Genomic DNA, 23,097 nt, shown 5'->3' with positions numbered 1-23,097 from the left:
GGCCTGTGCGAACCATGAGACCTCGACTGCCTAATCATCTGACATGAAAAGGTCTTGGGGCATAAATGACCCCTATACTACTAATGACTAGTAATATAGGAGTCATTTATGTGCCCAAATACCTGAGCGTTTTTCAGTAATTCAAAGGCCATAATTCTGCAGTACCTGGGCCGATTTCTGCCTAATCATCTGAATAGTAGTATATGAGTCAACCATGCACCAAGACCTCAACTGCCTAATCATCTGACATGATTAGGTCTTGAGGCATAAATGACTCCTACACTACTAATGATTTTTAGTATATGAGAACTTTATGTGCCCCATTGAACCAGAGCGTTTTTCGGTAATTCAAGGGACTTAATTCCGAAGTGCCTGGGCCAATTTGGCTAGTTATCGAACTTGGCCGAGGACTTATTGGCAAACACATTTTGTTCAATTTTGATGAAGAGCGGATGAGAACTGTTCGACTTAAAGAGTGCGGACAAGATTTGTGACAGACAGACACACAGACAGGAGTAAATCTATATGTCTCCCACCACACAGTTGTGTGGGAGACATAATTCTACATGAGATTCTAAACCTCAAATTTACCTGTATGTAAACCAACTCTTATCTTTAGCGGTTCATCTGGCATGTGGGGTATGACAAATGATTCACAGGCAATAACAAGGTCAATTGACATTTTGGCAACTTCACTGGCGTGATGTTCTGTGAAGATTGGAATCCCCGACACTACCATATCTAGATTAAATAAAACAAATTATATCAAAGCTATAATTTTATTTTATTGAATTTTAAAACAGTTATTTTTAAACAAGAAAAGTGGCAAAGCCAAAAAATCAGGTTAAATGTATGACCATTTTTCTATTTTAGTGATAGTGACCTTTACTCCAACAAATGAAATACAATCACAACCTTTTAATTTATACTAATTTATTTCAGCTCAATCGTGATGAAATCTTCGAGTGTGTTTCTTGGAAAAAAACATTATTAGTGCCATATGAGAAGGTAAGGTTGCGACTCCCACGGGGCCCCCCCAAGTTGAGCGACCAACACTTTAACCACTAGACCATCGCTCAACCTTTGAATCTACACATCAGGTTTTGTGACCATAGTTCTATCAAAACTAAGAATGGAAAAAAAGAAAAAAACAAAACTCACAAGCATCTCCAATTGTTTCAACTTTGTATACATCATACTTGTCAATGATGTCATCAAAGGTGACATACAGCTTGTTCAGCAAACCCACAACCTGTATGGGGGCACTTCTACCAGAAATTGTGGTGAATCCAACAATATCACTGTAAATGAATGAACAGTGTTAAAAATACAATAAGCAAATTCAGTGAATATATATTCGCCGCCAATTAGGTTGTTTTGTAAATGAGGGGAAGATATCTAATTTTCAGATACACAAGTCATGTACAAAAGAATCATGCTTCAGTTTGTTTGTTATATTTTACAAAATCAAGGTGAAAAACTTTGCCCTACAGTGATTTTTATTTGTACATGTATTAAGTTTCAATGGATTACTTCGTTTTATGGAAATTAATCAATTTTAAAACAAAGGACAATAACTCTGCAGTTACTGAATAGATCCCAATGAAAGATATTCATACACCACCACCTTTTAGTGACTTAAATTTGTGTTAAATTTCAGGAAGCTCAATCAAAATGAAACGGCAATAACTCTGGTTAACGAGGTGATCCTGACAAAACTGTGCATGCATCACTGCCCTATAATGCTAAAATTGTGTAAAATTTCATGAAGATCTATCAATAGGTTACTTAGATACAGTAAAAGATCCTATTTTTTTACCAAATCAAGGGGAAAAACTTTGCTTTAGTGGATCAAGGGGGATAATACTACATGTGAGCAAAGGTTGTGTGCTTATTAATCATTATGTGAGGTTTGGCAATTCCAAATAAAATACTTCTTCAATTAACGGCATTCTGAATTTTTTAACCAAATCAAAGGCAGGGGTGTAAAATTCTTTTTCACACCACTCGCCCTGCAGGACTAGTAGCTAGTAAAATCTACTCGCCCTCAGTGGACAGTCACTCGCCCTAATATTTTAATACTGTCATGTTTTGTGGAAGGAGTATTATATACTACAAGAAAATTTCAAACATAACACATAGCTCGTACACTACGTTTCCTTTTTATTATTCATTTTTGTTACTCTTAAATTTCCTTTTCAAACCAGACATTTTTCTTTCACTAATTTTGTCATCTCCCCCATCAAGTTGCTCTCCATAATAACTGCATTGATAGTAAAAATAATCACAGTCTAACCCCTACCGTAGTTTCCCAAAGTGTCAGGAAAGTATTAAACATCAGTTATTTTCATTTTCTCAAGACTTATTTCCCGAAAAATAATTATTTTGAAAAGTGTCCTAAAAATATGGACACAATAATCATCATACACCTACCAGTCTTGAAAGCGAAAAAAAAGCTGACGATCATCGGTAATTATTCTGTCGATAAACTAAGTAATTGGCCTGTTTTCATCATCAATTAACATCCTCTAAAAGAGCTAAAAGAAGTGTGTCGGTATCATGACATCTGAAGTGGAGATCAAAGCGGTATTGTTGCACGAGATTGTCATGGCATTACGTCATATTACAGTTTTTGCGCCATGTGACCTGTTTGCCCTCAAGGAATTTACATTATCGTTTGAGAAGAATACTTTATAAAAAAAAATACATGTAGATCTACAAAGATTCATTTAAAACTTATTTAAAAACGCAACAACATCATTTTGTTTTATTTTAAAACCACATTTCTATTTAGGTTCACGAGGTCACGTACCCTATTCCGCTGCACTAACAGAAACCTTTTTACCAAAAAAATCGTTTTACTCAATGTATATAAATTACAGCAGCTTTTTCATTATTTAAGATTTTTTAATTCTGTCTTTTGTTCTTTCTGGTCAAAAGTCCGAATTTTATGACCATAGTATGTATCACTTATTTTCACTTAGAAAGAAATCAGTAATTAAGATCGCGCTGTTTGAAATTCAACAAATGATTATATGAAAATTCGACCGTTTTCATACAAATTTGCTTACAGGTCGCACGTGCTCTCGGAATGGAAAATTACCGGCATGACATTTTGATATCTTTACGATTCGCGGGTAAATTCCAGTCAATCAAAGTAGCAACTGAACTATCTTAAAGTTTGTTGACTTATTCAAGATGTAATTTCTGAATTTCATTAAAGCTATGACGTAAAAACCACTCGCCCGATCGGTCAAGTATACAGCGAGATCCACTCGTCCTATCCAGATTTTAAAGTAGCAACTGAACTATCTTAAAGTTTGTTGACGTTTTTCAAGATGTAATTTCTGAATTTCATTAAAGCTACGACGTAAAAACCACTCGCTCAATCGGTCGAGTATACAGCGAGATCCACTCGTCCTATCCAGATTTTAACTCGCCAATGCGAGCGGGCGAGTGGAATTTTACACCCCTGAAAGGTGGAAGCTCTGCTTTGACTGGGTCAAGAGGGATAATAAAATATGTGAGCACAGTTCATGTGCTCATTAATAATTATGTGAGGTTTGGTGATTCTAGCTCAAATTTTTTTTGAATTTATAATAAGCATTTTCTGTCCAGATTAATTTGTATTATCTTCGTTAAGAGTAATCCAAGAAACATTTGTAAAATTTTACTTTAAAATCTGGCTAGCATTTTCTGACAAGATTTTTAAAGTGACCATGCCCCCTGGCAGCCATCAGAATAATATAAACAATCTGTGTGGAGGGTCAAACAAGGACAATTTATGTATTTTAATAATTAAAAAAATTGAGCCTGCTGTTTCTTACAAAGCTTTTAAAGTTTCCACTTTATACATAGAGGGAAAGGAGACCACGCCTCCTTGCAGCCATGTTTTTTGACGAATCAAAATAATTTGAACAGTCTTCACGTTGGCAGAAGGTCACACAAGGACCATTTATGAAAAATAACTTCAAAATTTGGCCTGCTCTTTTTGAAGAGAAGGTTTCTAAAGTTTCTAACATATACATACAGCGAAAAATGACCACATCCCCTGGTGGCTAAGTTTTTTTACCAAAAATTGGAAAACTGAGCAATCTTGGTTGAGGGTCATACAAAGATCACTTGTGTGAAATTATTTTAAAATCGGGCCAGCAGTTTCATACTAAAGGATTTTTAGCTCACCTGAGCACGAAGTGCTCAAAGGTGAGCTTTTGTGATCACCCTGTGTCTGTCGTCTTCCGTCCGTCCGTCGTCAACAATTTGACTGTTAACACTCTAGAGGTCACAATTTTGGCCCAATCTTAATGAAACTTGGTCAGAATGTTACCCTCAATAAAATCTTGGAAATGTTTGATATTTGGTCATCTGGGGTCAAAAACTAGGTCACCAGGTCAAATCAAAGGAAAAACTTGTTAACACTCTAGAGGTCACAATTTTGGCCCAATCTTAACGAAACTTGGTCAGAATGTTATCCTCAATAAAATCTTGGACAAGTTTGACACTGGGTCATGTGGGGTCAGAAACTAGGTCACCGGCAGGTCAAATCAAAGGAAGTCTTGGTCAGTAAAGTCTTGGATGAGTTTGATATTGGGTGATCTGGGGTAAAAAACTAGGTCACTAGGTCAAATCAAAGGAAAAACTTGTTAACACTCTGGAGGTCACAATTTTGACCCAATCTTAATGAAACTCGGGTCAGAATGATATCCCCAATAAAATCTTGGAAGAGTTCAATATTGGGTCATCCCGGGTCAAAAACTAGGTCACCAGGTCAGATCAAAGGAAAAGTTGTTAACACTCTAGAGGTTACAATTTTGCCCCAATCTTAATGAAACTTGGTCAGAATGTTATCCTCAATAAAATCTTGGACAAGTTTGATACTGGGTCATGTGGGGTCAGAAACTAGGTCAACGGCAGGTCAAATCAAAGGAAAAGCTTGTTAACACTGTAGAGGTCACATTTATGAATATATCTTCATGAAACTTGGTCAGAATGTTAATCTTGATGATCTCAAGGTCCTGTTTGAATCTGGGTCATGTAGGGTCAAACACTAGGTCACTAGGTCAAATCAAAGGAAAAGCTAGTTAACACTCTAGAGGCCACATTTATGACCATATCTTAATGAAACTTGGTCAGAATATTAATCTTGATGATCCATAGGCCAAGTTTAAATCTGGGTTAGGAGGGATCAAAAACTAGGTCACCAGGTTAAATCAAAGGAAAAGCTTGTTAACACTCTAGAGGTCACAATTTTGGCCCAATCTTAATGAAACTTGGTCAGAATGTTACCCTCAATAAAATCTTAGATAAGTTTGATATTGGGTCATCTGGGGTCAAAAACTAGGTCACCAGGTCAAATCAAAGGAAAAGCTTGTTAACACTCTAGAGGCCACATTTATGACTGTATCTTCATGAAACTTAATCAGAATGTTAATCTTGATGATCTTTAGGTCAAATTTGAATCTGGGTCATGTGGGGGCAAAAACTAGGTCACCGGGTCAAATCAAAGGAAAAGCTAGTTAACACTTAGAGGCTACATTTTTGACCGTATCTTAACCCTTTACCACACAGAACAGAAGCCAAAGTAACCTCCTTTACATAACACTGATAAGTGATAATCAATAATCAATAATCGGTATATGGCTGATAAGCGTGACTGTCTTATCTGAACAGAGGTGTTGGCATTATTTTGTGATTACACCCACTTATGTTAAAAATATCATTATTTTAGTATTTTCTGCAAGTTTGACATTATTTTTGTCAATATAAAGTTTATAGCAATTTAAATTCTCTTTCCGATGATATAAAGTGTTAAAGTAAGGGAAATATATTTTTAGGCATAAAATTCTGTTTTGGATTTCTTTCACATTGATATTCATATACAATTTCATTTTGATGTTTGAAAGTTTGATTTATAGTTGATAAACTCATCTTCCGAATTGGAATCGGTAAGTATTTATATTAAAAAACAACCATCAAACTGAATAACACTACATAAATAACGGATCGTAAAATTTCTGAAAGTGCAAAAAGATCGCTGACATCGAGACTCGTAACCGACAACAGTATTCTTGTGCTAAAAATTAAAATATTTTTAGATAACATTATGTAATATTTTGCTGATCAAACATCGCTACATCACGGGTGACTACCGCTGCAATTAACTCTTGGGGTGTCATTAAATATTTGGAAGTCGGGGTCCTTCTGGCCATCGTATACACAAATTGTTGTTTAGGGGAAATCCGCATAATATCACGTGTGACCTTCATGACCTAACACATTTAAAAATACTTAGATGTTAAATGGTTGTTATTTTTAGAACGAGGCAAGTGCCGCGAACCAGCCAGTTGCATGTAGTTTTCACAGTAATTTTCCATGACGTAGCGTCGTGCACATGTAGGAAAAAACCCTGGTGTCTTTTTTTGCAAAGTACTCGATAAATTTAAATAGTAACCACATGATCTTTTATTGATGACGAAATCCCATATTTTGCATTAGTAAACATCCGGAATTCTTTTCTTTAGGAAAAGAATGAAAATAAAGCGACTGATTATGAGATATGGGGATAGACATTTTTGTTCAAATGGCCGATACTCGATAATATACGTTTTTATCGGGTAATCGATAGACACGGCTCAATACGTTTCAGTTTGGTAATCGATAGATACGGTGATAAACGTATCGATGTGGGAAAGGGTTAATGAAACTTGGTCAAAATGTTGATCTTGATGATCTTTAGGTCAATAAGTCAGGTGAGCGATACAGGGCCTTCATGGCCCTCTTGTTTAAAGTTTCCACTATATACAGAATATATGATATGGAAAAGTGACCGTGCCACCTAGTGGCCATGCTTTTAACAAAGTGGAACAATTTTGGTAGAGGGTCAAAGAAAGACCATTTGACAATGTATGAAATTTCGTAGTTGGACTAGCGGTTGATTTTTTTTTTCTAATTTTAGTTCTGGTAGCTTCAAGGTGCAATCAAGCGGAACTGTTTCCATAATTTTAGAAGAAGACCACCCAAGAAACATCCAGGCCAAGTTTCATCAACTACCACCACACGGTTTCAGAGGAGATGTTGTATGAAGAAAAGTGTGGACTGACAATGAGTGATCAAAATAGCTCACCCCTGAACACTATCAGGGCCCTCGATTGGCCGTTTTTACCGCCGAATATCGGCTGCTTCCCCCGCCAAAATAGTATCCTTTTTTCCCCCTCCAGAGAAAAAAATTCCCCCTTACTGGGCATTCGGTTGACCTGAGGTCCCAGGTTTTTGACCCACGAAAATCGAGAAAAACTCGTATTTGACCCGCAAAAAATATGCTCCGTGTGTCGGGTTGACTCACGGAAATTTTCTTTGATGCGTCTCGAGTTCGAAAGTTCTGCACCTTGTCAATCAAAATCCCTGTCAATTTCAATATTGTTTGCCATCATACACGGAAGTATGGCAGTGGGCGGAGCGTCATATGTTAATTAGCTGCTAACAGATGTCAATCACGCCAAGTGCCCATTGACGCGTGGTCATCTTGTGGTTTATATTCAGTACAATAACCCCTGTCATTATCAAAGGGGTTTACTGATCAATATGTAAAAATTAATTGATAAACAATGCAGCTTTAGATTATCGTCTTTGCACCACTTGTTAATCTGTGGTATGCAACTTGTGTCTTGCCTTCTTAAAAATAAAAATTATCTTATCTTATTACTAAATAGAACAATAAATTGGATAATTAAAATCATTATTTTGTTTGCTTGATACGATTACGTGAGCCGGTCAACCGTTACGGTCTATAGAAAATTTATTATCCTTGCCGAGGCTTTGTTTGGTCCAAAATAAATTAAATGCTTTAATAAGCAGAAATTGTAAGTATTGAATAGGTATGGTGAAAAAAAGAAATTTCAAACAGGTACTTCATCAGGAATTTTAAATGTTTACTTTCGTTTTCCATATTTGTCACCCGTTTTCGCGACCGTGATTTTTGGACATTTTCATCATTTCTTACAAGATTTTTCTAGTACAATCTAAATAAAAAGCCATTTAAAAGTCTGCATTTAAGAAAAATATGATCACTGTTGCAAAAGCAGCCCTTATTTTGAAGCATTTTTTGATAATAAAATGCAAAGGCACCAAACCCCACCCATGGCCGCACTTTTAGACAACTAAAATGTAAATTGATTAAAAAAATCTGTAATGATAAATATACTTGTTTTAGATAGTTTGTGGAAGTTGCATTAATAACAGTATAGCTTGACCCCTGAAAAGCTGATCTTGACATGATATAATTGCAGTTACCAGAAACAGTTTTAGTGTAATGAGAGTTATACATGTTACAGTTCTTACATAGTATGTTATTCTTTGATGGAAATTCCCCCTTTTGGCTAAAATGACGCGAAAATTCCCCCGCCTGAGGGCTGCAGACCCCTTCCCCCAAAGTAGAGTGAGGGCCCTGACTATGTGCTCTAGCACTATGTGCTCAGGAGAGCCAATAAGAAATGAATTATATGTCAAAAGGACATCATAAATCCAAACATTCAAAGTTCAAAGATCCAATGAAAACTATGACCTCTAACACATTTGACTTTTCAAAAACTTGACCTTGTGACCTCAAAAAATTATTCTTTACAGTGTCACCAAAGAACATTTCATGGAAATTATTTTTATATTGGGGTATCAGTTAAGGAGATATTGTTAAAGTAACAAAGGTAAATAAAAAAGGTGGTAAAAAAGTAGTGTTTTTTGACAAATTAGAATAATTAATTTTGAACAATTTGAGTAATCTATCACCAAAGGAACATTAATTTTGTGCAATCTATTTTCAATTCAGGCCAGCAATGTCTGACAAGGAGATTTTTAATGTTTCCACTATATACATAAAAGGGAAAACTATTCATGCCCCTTGGCGGCCATATTTTTCGATGAATCTAAATAACTTGAAAATCTTTGCAAATGGTCCCCCATGGAATATACTTGTAAAATCATTTTAAAATCTGGCCAACAGTTTCTGTAAGGAACATTTTACATATAGGGAAAGTGACCATGCCCCCTGGCAGCCATAGTTTTTGACAAATCAGGATTAATTTTCTTCAAGCGAGCTAAAGAGCAGCAACATGGGAAAGTTACTGTTCATTAAACAAGAAGGCCAAGATGGCCCTAGGTCGCTCACCTGAGTACCATAACAGTGTAAACATGTTTGACCTAGTTACCCGGTTTTTGAAACCACATGACCAAGTTTCAAACTCGCCGAGTTTTCAAGGAGATAAACATTCTGACCAAGTTTCATAAAGATTGGAGCAAACATGTGGCCTCTAGAGTGTAAACAAGATTTTTCTTCAATTTGGCCTAGTGACCCAACCTGACCCAATTTTTAATCCGTCCGAGATTGATTTCATCGAGACAAATATTCTGACCAATTTTTAATTTAGATTCAACCAAACATGTGGCCTCTTGAGTGTAAACAAGCATTTTCTTTTATTTGACCTAGTGACCTAGTTTTTGATCCAACATGACCTAGATATAAACTTGTCCAAGATTTCATAAAAACAAACAGTCTGACAAAGTTTCGTGAAGATTAGAGCAAAAAGTGGCCTCTAGAGTGCATGGTTCATAAAAAACATCTGAGACAAAATTCAAGTACTTTTCAAGGACTTCTTACAATTTTTAAAGGACTATCTTTTTCAAAACCATGACCTAATCATAATAACTTTTATTGTGTTCATCATGTAATGCAATTTAAAGGTGGCTAATCAGATTTTGGCCATGTAACGGATTTGTTCAAAACTTTAGCATCTGATCATTTACACTCATTTATGTTCACTTAACACTTAATACAAATAGATTTTCACTGGAGGTATTTTTAAAATTTCATTTTCCTATCCTGGTTGCCCAACCAAGATAGAGTTATTTTATCATAAGTATTAATTTGATAAATATACTTTGCCTCAGGAAATGTATAAATATTAGACATATTGTAATATATTTGTAAAATATTTGCGTTAAAAATTATGTATTTAGATAGAATTCATTAGAAACGCAAGTTTGAAAAATTATTATTACCTCCCTTTGCCTATCTTGGTTGCGCAACCAAGATAGATTGAAAATAAATGAATTCAGAAGCTACACACAGCTTTAAAACTTGCATTTTGGTTCAGATTGTTCAATAGTTGATATGTCTATCAAATGCAAATGTAAAACTAGACATTGTATCGAAATAAAAAGAAATACCCAGCTTTTTATATACTTTCATATTAAAGGGGAGTAATAACAAAATTTTATAAAAATAATAAAATATACATTTCAAATAGGAATCTAACTCTATGTAATCGGTCTTTTTGTTCCTTAAATAATTCTCTACCAAAATATACAAAAAGTAAAAAATGTCATTAAATGTTGATTAAATGTGATTGACCACCTTTAAGTAAAACAACATTCAAAATAGCATCAGCAAATACTCATCACTTGTCAGAACAAATGCATGGCTTTATACTTAAGGCTGCTATATAAAATCATGTGAAAAGTAACAGCACAAAAGCATTGTTTTCATAACTATTTTACTGATGTTTATATAACTTTAACACTTTTCATGTGGCTTTTAAGTGCAGTCTCTCCACAATTTTGTCACAAGACATACAAATACACTTTGTTCTGTCAGCTTTGAACGGCTTCAACTGCTGTATACATTCGTATTTGTCTCCCACTTACTTGAGTAAACACATGTATTGTTTTACTCATTTTATTCACAGAAATCACTAGCAAGTTCAACCTAAATCTGCAAGTTAACGTTTACTATCACAATCCCCGTGCTTCAGTTAAAGTGGAAATGGAAATATAAAATCAGTGATATAGTAGAGATAGCACACTGTGTAAATCTCTATAAAATGCGTCCACAGACAACTATTAAAGCATACGAGGTAATCAATTTGTGACCCAATCCAGCGTTTTCAAATATTGATTACCATTTTCTCCAATTTATTTTAAAGTTTTCAAGGAGTCTTGAGGTGAAATTCAAGCAGTTTTTTCCCAGAATTCAAGTACTTTTCAAGGTTCTTTCAAGGTTTATGTCATTTTCAAGGACTACCATCGAATTCAAGGACCTTTCAAGGCCTGTACGAACCCTAGAGTGTAAACAAGCCTTTCCTCTGATTTGACCTAGTGACCTAGTTTTTGACCCAACATGACCCAGATTCGAAATCATAAAATACTTTATGATAAACATTCTGATCAAGTTTTATGAAGATTGAATCAAAAATGTACAGTGTAAATAAGCTTTTTCTTAGTTTGACCTGGTGACCTAGTTTTTTACCCAATGTGACCCAGATAAAAACTAATCCGAGATTTCATAGAGACAAATATTCTAACCAAGTTTCATGCACATCAAATGAAAATGCAGCCCCTATTGTATACACAAGGTTTTTCCTTGATTTGACCAGGTAGCCTAGTTTTTGACCCCAGATGACCAATATTCTAGCTTGACCTACATTTCATCAAAAAGATCATCTGATCAAATTTCATGAATATCCAGTCAAAAATGCAGCCCCTATTGCACACACAGAGGTTTTCTTTGATTTGACCGGGTGACCTAGTTTTTGAACCCATATGACCCATATTCACACTTGACCTAGATTTCATCAAGACAAACATTCTGACCAACTCTCATGAGTTTCAAACTTAAAATGTGGTCTCTAGTGTGTTAACCTGATTTTCCTTTGATCTGGCCTAGTGACCTTAAGTTTTTGATCCCACATAACCCAGTTTCAAACTTGGAAAAGAAATCATCAAGAGAAACATTCTGACCAACTTTCATGAAGATAGGGTCATAAATGTGGCTTCTAGAGTGTTAAAAGCTTTTCCTTTGATTTGACTGGGTGACCCTAGTTTTTGACCCCACATGACCCAGATTCAAAACTGACCTAGAGGTCATCAAGACAAACATTCTGACCAATTCTCATGAGTTTCAAACTTAAACTGTGGACTCTAGAGTGTTAACAAGATCTTCCTTTGATCTGGCCTAATTATCTAGTTTTTGACCCCATTTAACCCAGTTTCAAACTTGGTCAAGGAATCATCAAGAGAAACATTCTGACCAAGTTTCATGAAGATAGGGTCATAAATGTGGCCTCTAGAGTGTTAACAAGCTTTTCCTTTGATTTGACCGGGTGACCTAGTTTTTGACCCCACATGACCCATATTCAAAACTGACTTAGAGGTCATCAAGACAAACACATGAGTTTCAAACTTAAAATGTGGTCTCTAGAGTGTTAACAAGATTTTCCTTTGATCTGGCCTACTGACCTAGTTTCTGAACCCCTATGACCCAGTTTCAAATCTGGCCTAAAGATTCTCAAGATAAACATTCTGACTAACTTTCATGAAGATAGGGTCATAAATGTGGCCTCTAGAGTGTTAACAAGCTTTTCCTTTGATTTGAACGGGTGACCTAGTTTTTGATTCTACATGACCCAGATTCAAACTTGACCTAGAAGTCATCAAGACAAACATTTTGACCAATTCTCATGAGTTTTAAACTTAAACTGTGGATTCTAGAGTGTTAACAAGATTTTCCTTTGATCTGGCCTACTGACCTACTTTTGGATCCTACATGACACAGTTTCGAACTTGACCTAAAGATCATCAAGACAAACATTCTGACCAAGTTTCATAAAGATGGGTCACAACTGTGGCCTCTAGAGTGTTAACAAGGCAAATGTTGACGCACAACGACGGACAATGACCAGTCACAATAGCTCACCTTTGAACACTTTCTGCTCAGGTGAGCTATCAAAATCTATGAAATGTATTTAAGACAAAATTTCAGAGAGAAATTAGAGTAAAATATTAACACTTTACATTAAGATTCCAAATGAAAGTCTTGAGCCATTTTGGAAAGACATCTACTGTATTGTGAATTCAGTTATTTAACAAATGTTGATTTGGGTAAATACAAAGATTCTGCAAAAGTCAATTTTATTTTGAGAACTTGCAATGTGTTTTTGATATGTTGCCTGGTCAAAGATAACTGCCTGGGTATAATTATTTTCTTTTATAAAAACGAATAATATATTAAAGGTTTTAGGGTTTTGATAGTTTGTTGATTTATGCAGAATATTAAAAAAAAATGTTGCCTGTTTGGAGAAAAATCTACGAAATTTGAAGGCAGTAGGCCATAAGATTCTTTCGTTATTGATTGGGTCATCTACTGACCATAGGCAGCCTCTGATTTTTTATAATTGTAGGCCAAAGCTTTCTTTAATAACTGAGAAGAACCCACTGTGAACTTGAGCTTTGATCCACAGACCTCCAAAACAATGGTCAATTTAGTTAGAAGCCAGAAGGCAAAAGGATTCTTTAGTTACTGAGCAGAACAGTCAGTGACTACAAGCAATCACCTTATGAAGTTTGATCACTGCATTAACAAGAATTCTCCAGTTACTAACAATAAAACAAAACTAATTATCCATCTTTAAATTTAATCATCTGTTAAAAAAATTAAACTAGAGATTTCATCCATATTGACAAATTACTGAGCAGAGGGATTTTGTCCATATTCCTTACCTGAAATATATAGTACAGATATCATGAAACTTGGCATCAATTGATTTTCCTTGTCTGAGGTCATCAGCAACAGCTTTAGGTAACATACCTGTCAAATACATGTATAGTAATATTAGACAATTTTCATTAAGCAATAGGGGAAGTTCAGAAAGTCAACCACTGGGTTTTTCCCTACTTTTGGGAAGTAAAATCCTCATTTTTTGACAAGTATTTTCATTCAAAAGACCCGATGCATAAATATATACATGGGGACTGAAGGGCCATAGTGACCCTCAGTCTCACCACACACTGAATTATGAACAGTAACAAATGGGTTAAGTATAAACTAGTGACTCATAAAAGGGCTAAGTGCCACCATTTTGACAGATCTGGGAGAGGATCATTCAATGATGCTACAGACCAAGTACACAAACTGAACAAAATTGATGCCACAGACCAATTTTAAAAAAGATCCTTCATCTGGTTCATGAGAAAAAGTCCTTTAAATGTATATCTATATTTAGCACTAGCTGCCAATGAGGTCAAGCACCCAAATATGAAGAAATTGATGCTTACAATGAAGCTACAGACCAGTTCTGATGAAGATCCGTTAAGCTGTTCAAGAGAAGAAGTTGTTCAAAAGTATTTCTATGTTTAGCTCTAACATCCCCTTAAAAAAGCTGGGTGTCCTTATTTGAAAACAATAGGTAGAGGACCTTATAAAAATGCTACAGATAAGTTTGATTAAGATTCTACAGAAGAAGTTGTTTAAAGGTATTTATATTTTTAGCTTAAGTGGTCCTTAAATGGGGTCAAGCAAAACCATTTGAACAATTAATTCTGAGGGAGGACCTTGCAAGTTATCATGCTGCAGATCAACTTTGGTGTAATTCTTGAGGAGTAGTTCCAGAGATGTTTTTGTAAACTATGGATGATGGACAAATGATGCCAGACTATCCACCTACACTATAAACTCGCCCGAGCTAATAAAATACACACTGTAAACCTGTAAGATTGATCTTAATGTCTACAGATCTACAATTTTTTTTGATGTCCTTATGAAATTTTCATTCACACTGAATTTACTTAATTTCAAAAATTCCTTGAATTGGAAACTTAACTTTCCTGAATTGGGAAGCCAAGGTTTCATGAAGATCCACAAAGCAGCTCATAAACAGAAGCCTCATTTAAAGGTTTTTCTATTTTTAGCTCTAGCAACCTCCAAAAGGGACCAAAGGCCCCCATTTGAACAAATTTGAGAGAGGACCTCATAATCATACATCAGATTAAGTCGTTTCAAGGTAATTTTATTTTTAGCTCTAGCAGCCCCTGAAGTGCAGTGTCCCCAACTGAAGAACTTGAGTGAAGACCTTACAATGACGCTACAGACCAAGTTTGATGAAGATCCACGTAGTGGTTCATGAGAAGTTGTTTAAAGATACAGCTGACATCGTACTTGCGACCACCTCTATTAAGCGATTTTTGTATTAAATGACCAGTCAAAATCCCTCCCGAACGTTTTCAGTATATAAATTCATTCCATTAAACGACTTTTTTATTAAACGACTAGCGACCACATTAATGTAGTCCCGACAGGTAAAATATTCGACAAAAGTATCTATTAAGCGACCGGGTACCAAAATTCTACCGGGCATTTCTTCATCTGTGTAATTAGCGAGTCCGTTTTGCACGTGACTGAATGCAATTAACCTTTGTATCAATCGAACTGACAAACAATCTAGTCATAATTTTCACGGTTTGTGGACTTGGGAAAGTGTCCACGATGTTAAAACAGATTTTGAAACCATACATGTATGTTCATAATAAATACAGTTACATTAACAGTTAAAAATAACTTTCCTTTTCATCTGACTGAAATTCATTAAGAGACCATTCCATTAAGAGACCACTTCTTAGCAGTCCCTTGGGTGGTCTCTTAATACAATGTCGACTGTATTTCTGTTTAAAGCTCTAGCGGCCAATAAAATGGTCTAAGTGCCCCAATTTGAAGAAATCTGAGAGGGAGCCTTGTCATTTATGGGAAACGGTTTTCCATGTTCAGGCCCCTGTGACCTTGACCTCTGAGTGACTCCCAAAGTCAACAGGGGTCATCTACTCTGCATGTCCAATCATCCTAGTATGAAGTTTCAACATTCTGGGAAAGTCTGTAAAATTGCAGACTTTTTCAATTGTTTTATGCAAATTGCAAGTTCTGCAAAGACAAAATTGCAGATTTTTTCCCCAACTTTTTAGGTGTATATGATCTTGTGTATAGCACTGAGCTAAAGTTGCAGAATGCCAACAATGGAGTCTGGCTTACATAAATACACTAAAAGGCCCGCAGGACAAGTTACAAAACCTGTTATTTGTTCTTTGTAATTATTCAATATTTTGATCGTTACTACTGCCATGGATACAATATATCAATCGATCCTAAAATACCTGGGTCAATTATATTCAGAAAACTGTACACATACATTGCAACACTGACTCCAAATATAAGCTGAGCCAATTCTTAACCTAATGTGCCTACTACGTTCAAATTACTTACTGTATAAAAGACGATCAGTCTTGGCTTTTTCTGCAACTAAGTCTGCAGTACGTTCTCCTACAATGGTCTCCAAGTGCCGAGAATATTTTTCCATCTGAAAAAAATACATTCATACTGCGACATAAAATCTTGAAAGTTTTGGTATGTTCCACGTAAGTAAAGCCATACCAACGGTAAAAGATAATTAGATTTTTTTTACCAACTTTGAACATTCTTGCTTTTTCAACATATCTTTAATTTCAGATGGCTCTTTACAGTATGACTTTTTTCAGTAGCAAGTTTGTTATATGCTACTGAAAAAATTAATAGGTCTGTATAATATGAAGTGTAAAATGGTTAAAACAATGTTGAATAAGGTAAGACAACATTTAGAAAAGTATATCATTAAACCAGACCAATGATTGGCAAAATATTACAAAATAATGTTATTGCATCATGGACACAACAGCATTACAGACACTACATTTTGCATTTGATCCAGCTTTCTTAAACAAGTGTTGAAAATTAAATTGATATTATTCTGACAGTAGGTCTCAATACTCTATCGAGATTCAAAACCAGCTTCTTCTAAAACACAGCATTCTAAAGTTATGGATTTTCCAGAATTGTGTCAAACATGTAGATATTGGCGACCTTTAGAAAATATTTTGTATGACATTTCAGACCATCCACAGAATCGGTTTTCATCCACAGCACCCGGGGGCAATTCATTTATTTTATACATACATGAATTCAAATATTTACATAGTTTTCTGTCAAGGATTAAATGATAAATAAAAGAAATATTTCATAGCAGTTGTAAGACGATGCAGGGATTATTTTCGGGCGCGATTTCCACGATTTCTCGCAAAAATATTGAAGAAATCGCACCTAAATACTAAGATGAGAGAAATTCTGGCATCGAAGTTTTCAGTCATTATCGTTTCTGGTAAATATTCTTTTCGGAATAATACCAGCCTGTCGAACGAGTCAATCTTCTTAAACAATTAGTAATTCCTATAATTTTAAACTTAATATCTTATGCGAGACATATACGACCAATTAAATTTTCTGATATGTACTACGCCCAATCAGCATGCAGCTTGATACACAATTTACGAAACTTCTAATGGCTGCTCCCATGAAAGATTCTGACCTGTATTATATCAAAATTTTAGAAGTTATTTTGATGAAAATGCAACAGCTAGCATTCAAAATTGCAACGTAGTGCTTTCTTGGGAAAATGGACAATTGTCGTGATATGCAGTATGTGTTTTAGTACGGCTGTGTTTAGGGTAACTGTCGTCCCGACAGCTAAATGCTTATTACTGTGATTCTATGCATCGCTTATTACGTGGACTTAAAGGCAATTTTTCCTGAATTTTTTTATTTATACGCATAATGATGACAGTACTTGATGATATAAACTGATACAGGGCACTTCAAAATGGTGTAATTTTAAGGCCTGGGCCTGTCCACAAGGGGTTTTCTTGGTGTCCGTTAATCTATTTGTTTATGAATTACATTTTTTTTTTTTCAATGAAATTATAGTTCTTTGCATATTAACATCAGATTAATATTTGTATCAAAAGTACTGATGATTATAGATCATAATTATGTAATTACTGTCTTTTCAAATGTTGTTGTGCAGTAGATGTGCCAAATGTGGGAAATAAGATTCTTCCCATCTGTTGTTTTAACACAAGCAGTGTTAACATCTGACGGCTATGCCTTCCTTCATTTAATATGCGAGAGTAAATGCAGATTTTATGGAGGATAGTGATGTTCCCTTCTAAGAAAAATGTTACAGCTAAATGCCTAGCTGTATATTACTGTAATTTTACTGGAATGCAAAGACAAACAAGCAAATTCGATGAATTGGTATCCCCCGCCGAAAGGGCGTGTGGTGAGGAATGGCCAAAAAATATATCCGGCAAAAAATTATAAAGGATGTAGCAAATAATTTCATTAGTCAAAATCATTTTAACAGAATATGGATGTTTTTTTGTTTTTTTTTGGGGGGGGGGTTGGGGGGGGGGGGACGCTCAGTGGGGGGGTTACCAGGTGAGAGTACAAAATTTCACATGTTGATTATAAATATTGATGGAAAATTAAAAATGATTTTTTTTTTTTTTTGGTGAGGGGTGGGGGTGGGGGTGACCAAGGCAAGGTGGTGACCAGGTGTGGGTACAGAACTTCACATGTTTATAATAATTTTTCATGGAAAAGAATGAAAGAAGTTTAATGAAATTCTACCAATTGGTTGGTTTGTTATGTACAAATCTGTAGATTTTTAAACAAAGGGCAATAACTCTAAAGAAAATTGACCAATCCAAAAAAAAACTTGACGGACATCATCGCAGTATGTGGTGCATGTTTATTTCAAGTTTTATGATATTCTACCTGATGGTTACTGAGAAATGGCGGTGGATGGACATTTTTTGGCATTTTTCATTAAATCAAGGGCAATAACTCCAACGGAAATTGACCAATCAAAAAAAAAAAAAACTTGACGGGCATCATCGCAGTAAGTTTGTTCATGTTTATTTCAAGTTTCATGAAATTCTACCAGCTAGTTACTGAGAAATGGCTGCAGACGGACTGACAACGCCATTTCAATACCCCCCTCCCGATTTCATCGGCTGGGAACAATAATTTTTCTAAAGCAGCTACGACAAGCCCCAAGGTTCATTTTTAACTAAATGTCTCAGACATTTTTGAAAGAGACAGCTTCACTGAAAAAGTGGTTAAGGGTAGAAGAAAGTCTCAGGATATCTGAAACTTCAATTAATTAATGCCTTTAATAGTTAGAAAAATATGAAATGTTTATTCAAATTTAATTGTACACGGTATATTATAGCTGGTGAAAAAATTAAATCTCTCACTAAGATTTGCCAAATGAGAGCATTTCTCTCACTGAAAATATTGGCCAAAATAATCAATGCGATGACAACGATATATAAAACTAGCGTAAGTAATTGAAGCGTTTGTAAAGAATAACAAATTAACCAATTAATATAAATAATTCAATCAGATTTCATAATCCATTTTGGTAAAAACATATAAGTTTCAATTAACTGCCCATAAAATGTGACGTTTTGAGAAAATTTGAAAATTACAATCATTGGTCTTATAACATACAGTCTAACCTGTCTTTAGCAGCCAGCCAAGGGAAGCAGACAATTTGGCCGCTAAAGCCAGGTGACCGCTGATCGGAGGTGCAGCCAATATATGTATTTTCAGACTCAGGGCCCTCTCTACATTTTGGGGGATTGGGGCCGGGGCCCTTGGAGGGGGGAATTTCGCGTCGTTTTCAAGGGAGGGGGGAATTCATTCTGGAGATATGACATCTGATCATAACCCCTTAAATTAAGGTCAGTTGAGTATTACAGATATCAAACTAATGTGAATATATCTGAAGTATTGTACAGAACATAATCTATTAAAAACAGGCAACTTTTATTTTCTTTTATTAAATCAGTTATGTGATATCCAATCGAGGTTCACATGTCGTCATTATCGGTAGCACTAGCAGTATCCACGGACATTGTCTCAGCAGCAGCCGGAGCAGGGCTTCCCTTCATCGTATCTACCTGATTGTGCATGTCTGGCCCTGATGAAACAGCGGTGGCCGTGACAGTATTTTTTTTTTTTTTGAGAGCATGCTGCTTAAAAAGCAAATTTTTTTTTTTGCGCATTTCGCCTCTGTTGCATCCGTGATCTTTTTACGGTATGATGTGCATTATGCGACATTTTTTTTTCAAAGGGAAGTAACTTTGCATACACGCATCCGGGGAACTGAAAAACGCGCGTATTATACGGATCAGTAAAACCAGGGGTTCCACTAGACCTGGAAACCCAAGAGTCCCGGGACCCTTGGGTCCAAAGTTTGAAGGGTCCTTTTTCAAAATACAAGAGTCCTGCCCCAACACATCGATACAATTGACTATATTTTCTTATAAAGTAATACTACGTAATTAATAGCTACTACAACCAAGAACATGTTACAGCATAATAACATAATAATAATTTCTGTTTCAGGTCATATAATCTCATTTTGTTTTTGTTTGTTAGCAGAAAAGTGCTAAAACACTGTAAAAATGTATCCAAAAACGTACTATCCGGATACTGGTACACTTTTGGAATGTCGTCGGAAATGTTGTTTTTGCCAGTTAACTTGGTCCACTAAGGTAAACCAGAGATAGTTCCTCAAATAATGATGCTACTTTTCATTAAAAATTGCATTGAAAGTCAAGTTTTTTTAGTGAATTTTGGAAAAATTGCATATGTCATCGGGTGTAATTAGAATCTTGAACGGACATTCTAAACTTATTTTTACTTTCCAAATTCATTTAAGTTTGTGGATTTTCTCGTTGATATTAAGGTACAATCATTAAACAATGATCTAATTTAAAGTTTGCATGAAGAAATCTTGCAGGACCCTTTTCACATGCTCGGTAATCAGCTGGTCGCTTAATTACGATAATTTAATAATGGAAGTGTCTAGGGGTACGGATCCGTACCTCTAGAATCTGATTCTAGCGGTACGGATCCGTACCTCTAGACAAGCCTGTTAGGGGTTTTCTAGGGGTACGGACCTCCGTTTTTCTAGAGATTAAGGGTCATTTACATTTCAAATTTTGTTGAAAATGAAATAACAAATAACACTTCATCAAAATTCACCTTAAACTTGGATCTAAATGGTTTACAGATTAACAACAATCATCCGATTTGTTACATTTTCTTTCGGAACGTAAATAACCGAGGAACACCAAATAAATCACGAGGATTCGAACTGGCAGAAAAAAGATATAAAGATTAAACAAAATAATGTTACATATGTTGGGATAAAACTTTTTTAATTTCTAATTAACCCTTAGTGTATTTATGTTTTTCACACATTTGATAGCCGTTACGAGATACAAGGGACGTTTTCACAAACAGTTTCTTTTACTTAATGTCGCTTAATTGATTATTAAACAATCAGTTCCGCACCGATTATCATTATACCTTGTTAAATAACAAAATAAATAGGTGCATATTATTATGCCTAATATATTTTTTTTTGGTGCTAAATTTCAAATAGAACTCATTTAAGAGATAGATTCATTCATTAATCTAGCTGTTATCAACAGTAAATTGGCACGGATCAGCGAGCGTGTTGATTTGGAATTCCTCGGTTATTTAGGTATTGAAAGGGAAGATAAACAATCGGTAGTATTGTAAACACTGGTATCTGTAAACCAATTAGATCCAAGTTTTAAGTGAAGACTGTTTAAGTCTTACTTGTTATTTCATTTTCAACAAAATTTAAGATAAAAATAACCCTAAATCTCTAGAAAAAGGAGGTCCGTACCCCTAGACACTTCCTTTAATAATTGGCGCCTTTTTTTCTCAATACGGGTACCGCTTTATCAATTAATGTTAACACTTCAATGATTCTCATTACCTATGTTCACTCGCCGTGACGTAACTTGCTGATAAAGAAAAATCAACGTGGCATGTCCACAGGATAAAGGGCGGGAATTTAGCAGAAGATCAAAGGCAGGAGGGCATGACCACGAGTGTTTATTTTGAATACAAGTGTTTATCCTGGACATAGTTTTACTGTAGGAAATGACTGATAAGAGGAAGGAGTAAAACTTTATCAGGCTTATTAAGTTACGAGACGCTCCTAAGACTATCGGGTATCGATTTTTTTCTTGATTTTTTTTTTCTTTCGAGGGGGAATTTTTCTATACTTGGGGGGAAAAAAACATACTATTTCGAGGGGGGAACGGGGCCGAAATTCGGCCCCAAAAATCGGCAAACGAGGGCCCTGAGACTTCTGGCCAGTATAGCCTTTAGGCCCATTTTTGGGGGGTTTCCCATTATTATTTTACCAGGATACAATGACGTGCATTTGCCTTCGCAATACGAATGGTCTTCTTAGCAATCTAAAATTCCAGCGTGATCTTTTTACTACAAAAAATTGTTACAGACAATTTTCCAACTTCAAAACAAGTTTGTTTACAATTTTCGCCATTTTGGTAAGGGAAGCTACTCTCCGCGCTTATTGTCTACGCTAAAATCTACGATAGCCGTTACGTTCGTTAAAAGATGGAGTGGTTTATATTTTTTTACAAACACAATTAATTTCGTATAAATTTAATAGTATTTTGATGACAGAAGTATAAAAAAAATCACAAATATTATGCTACTAGTTAGTTATCGAGTATTATCTTTAACCGAGGTCAAACTGTGAACAACAAAATTGACACGAGGTGACACGCTAATTGCCGATAATTACTGGCAATTTGTTCATAACAAAAAGGGGATTACACCTTTGGTTATCAGTTTTAATTGAGAAGCTCATGTCATTTTGTCGTTCTTGTGGTGAAGTCAAGCGAAACTTAGCAATCACGTGATTCTCAAAAATCGTGTATCTTTGGCGATTATTGCCTAAAAATAATTGATTTTGGAAGAAAAATGGCCGCTGAAAGGGGTCAAATACGGCGGTCGGGAGGCAATTTCGGTGGCCGCTGGCCGCGGACGGCAGGTGGCCGCTGAATAAAGTGATAAAATAGAGGAAAATCCGTCGGGGGCGTCATAAAATGGCCGCTGAACGGAGGTGACCGCTGATCGGAGGTGACCGTTAGTACAGGTTAGACTGTACATATATTTTGGACAGGAAATAAATTCGGATAACTATAAAGTTAACTTAAAATGGTTAAATAATAGCGCAGTCTTAAATTCGCGCATTGTTCAAAATATTTTAAAATTTGTCCTGTGCAAACAAAAATGATTTCACAGTAAATAAATAGATTTAAAAACCATAAATATATATATAAGGATGCATAATTCTATACAGATACTTTATATTAGATATAAAAGTTCTGTATTTGGTAAAAGTGGAAAACTCATAAGGAACCAGACTTTACTAATTAGATGCCCACAGGCAACATGTTGAGCCCATCAGCTGTCAAAAGGACTTGGAGTTGCACATGACACTGTCTCATTGAGGCAAACATTTACGCCAAATAATTAGTATTTACCAGTAGAGA

General features: G+C 35.5%; 1 protein-coding gene across 1 annotated transcript in view; it reads right to left on the bottom strand.

Annotated features, from left to right (window-relative positions):
- Positions 1-23,097, bottom strand: part of LOC123524906 (atrial natriuretic peptide receptor 1-like) — a 161,561-nt gene that overhangs the window by 20,896 nt on the left and 117,568 nt on the right. The window contains exons 15-18 of the mRNA XM_045303518.2: positions 16,076-16,169; positions 13,546-13,633; positions 1,162-1,301; positions 592-741 (exon numbers count right to left, since the gene is read on the bottom strand). Of these exons, the coding sequence (XP_045159453.1) occupies positions 592-741; positions 1,162-1,301; positions 13,546-13,633; positions 16,076-16,169 (472 nt within the window). The remainder of the gene's footprint in view (positions 1-591; positions 742-1,161; positions 1,302-13,545; positions 13,634-16,075; positions 16,170-23,097) is intronic.

Source organism: Mercenaria mercenaria, chromosome 3 (genome assembly GCF_021730395.1).
Source record: "Mercenaria mercenaria strain notata chromosome 3, MADL_Memer_1, whole genome shotgun sequence".
NCBI lineage: Eukaryota > Metazoa > Mollusca > Bivalvia > Venerida > Veneridae > Mercenaria > Mercenaria mercenaria.
Note: the sequence above shows the minus strand (reverse complement) of the source record. Positions and strands in the feature narration are given on the sequence as shown.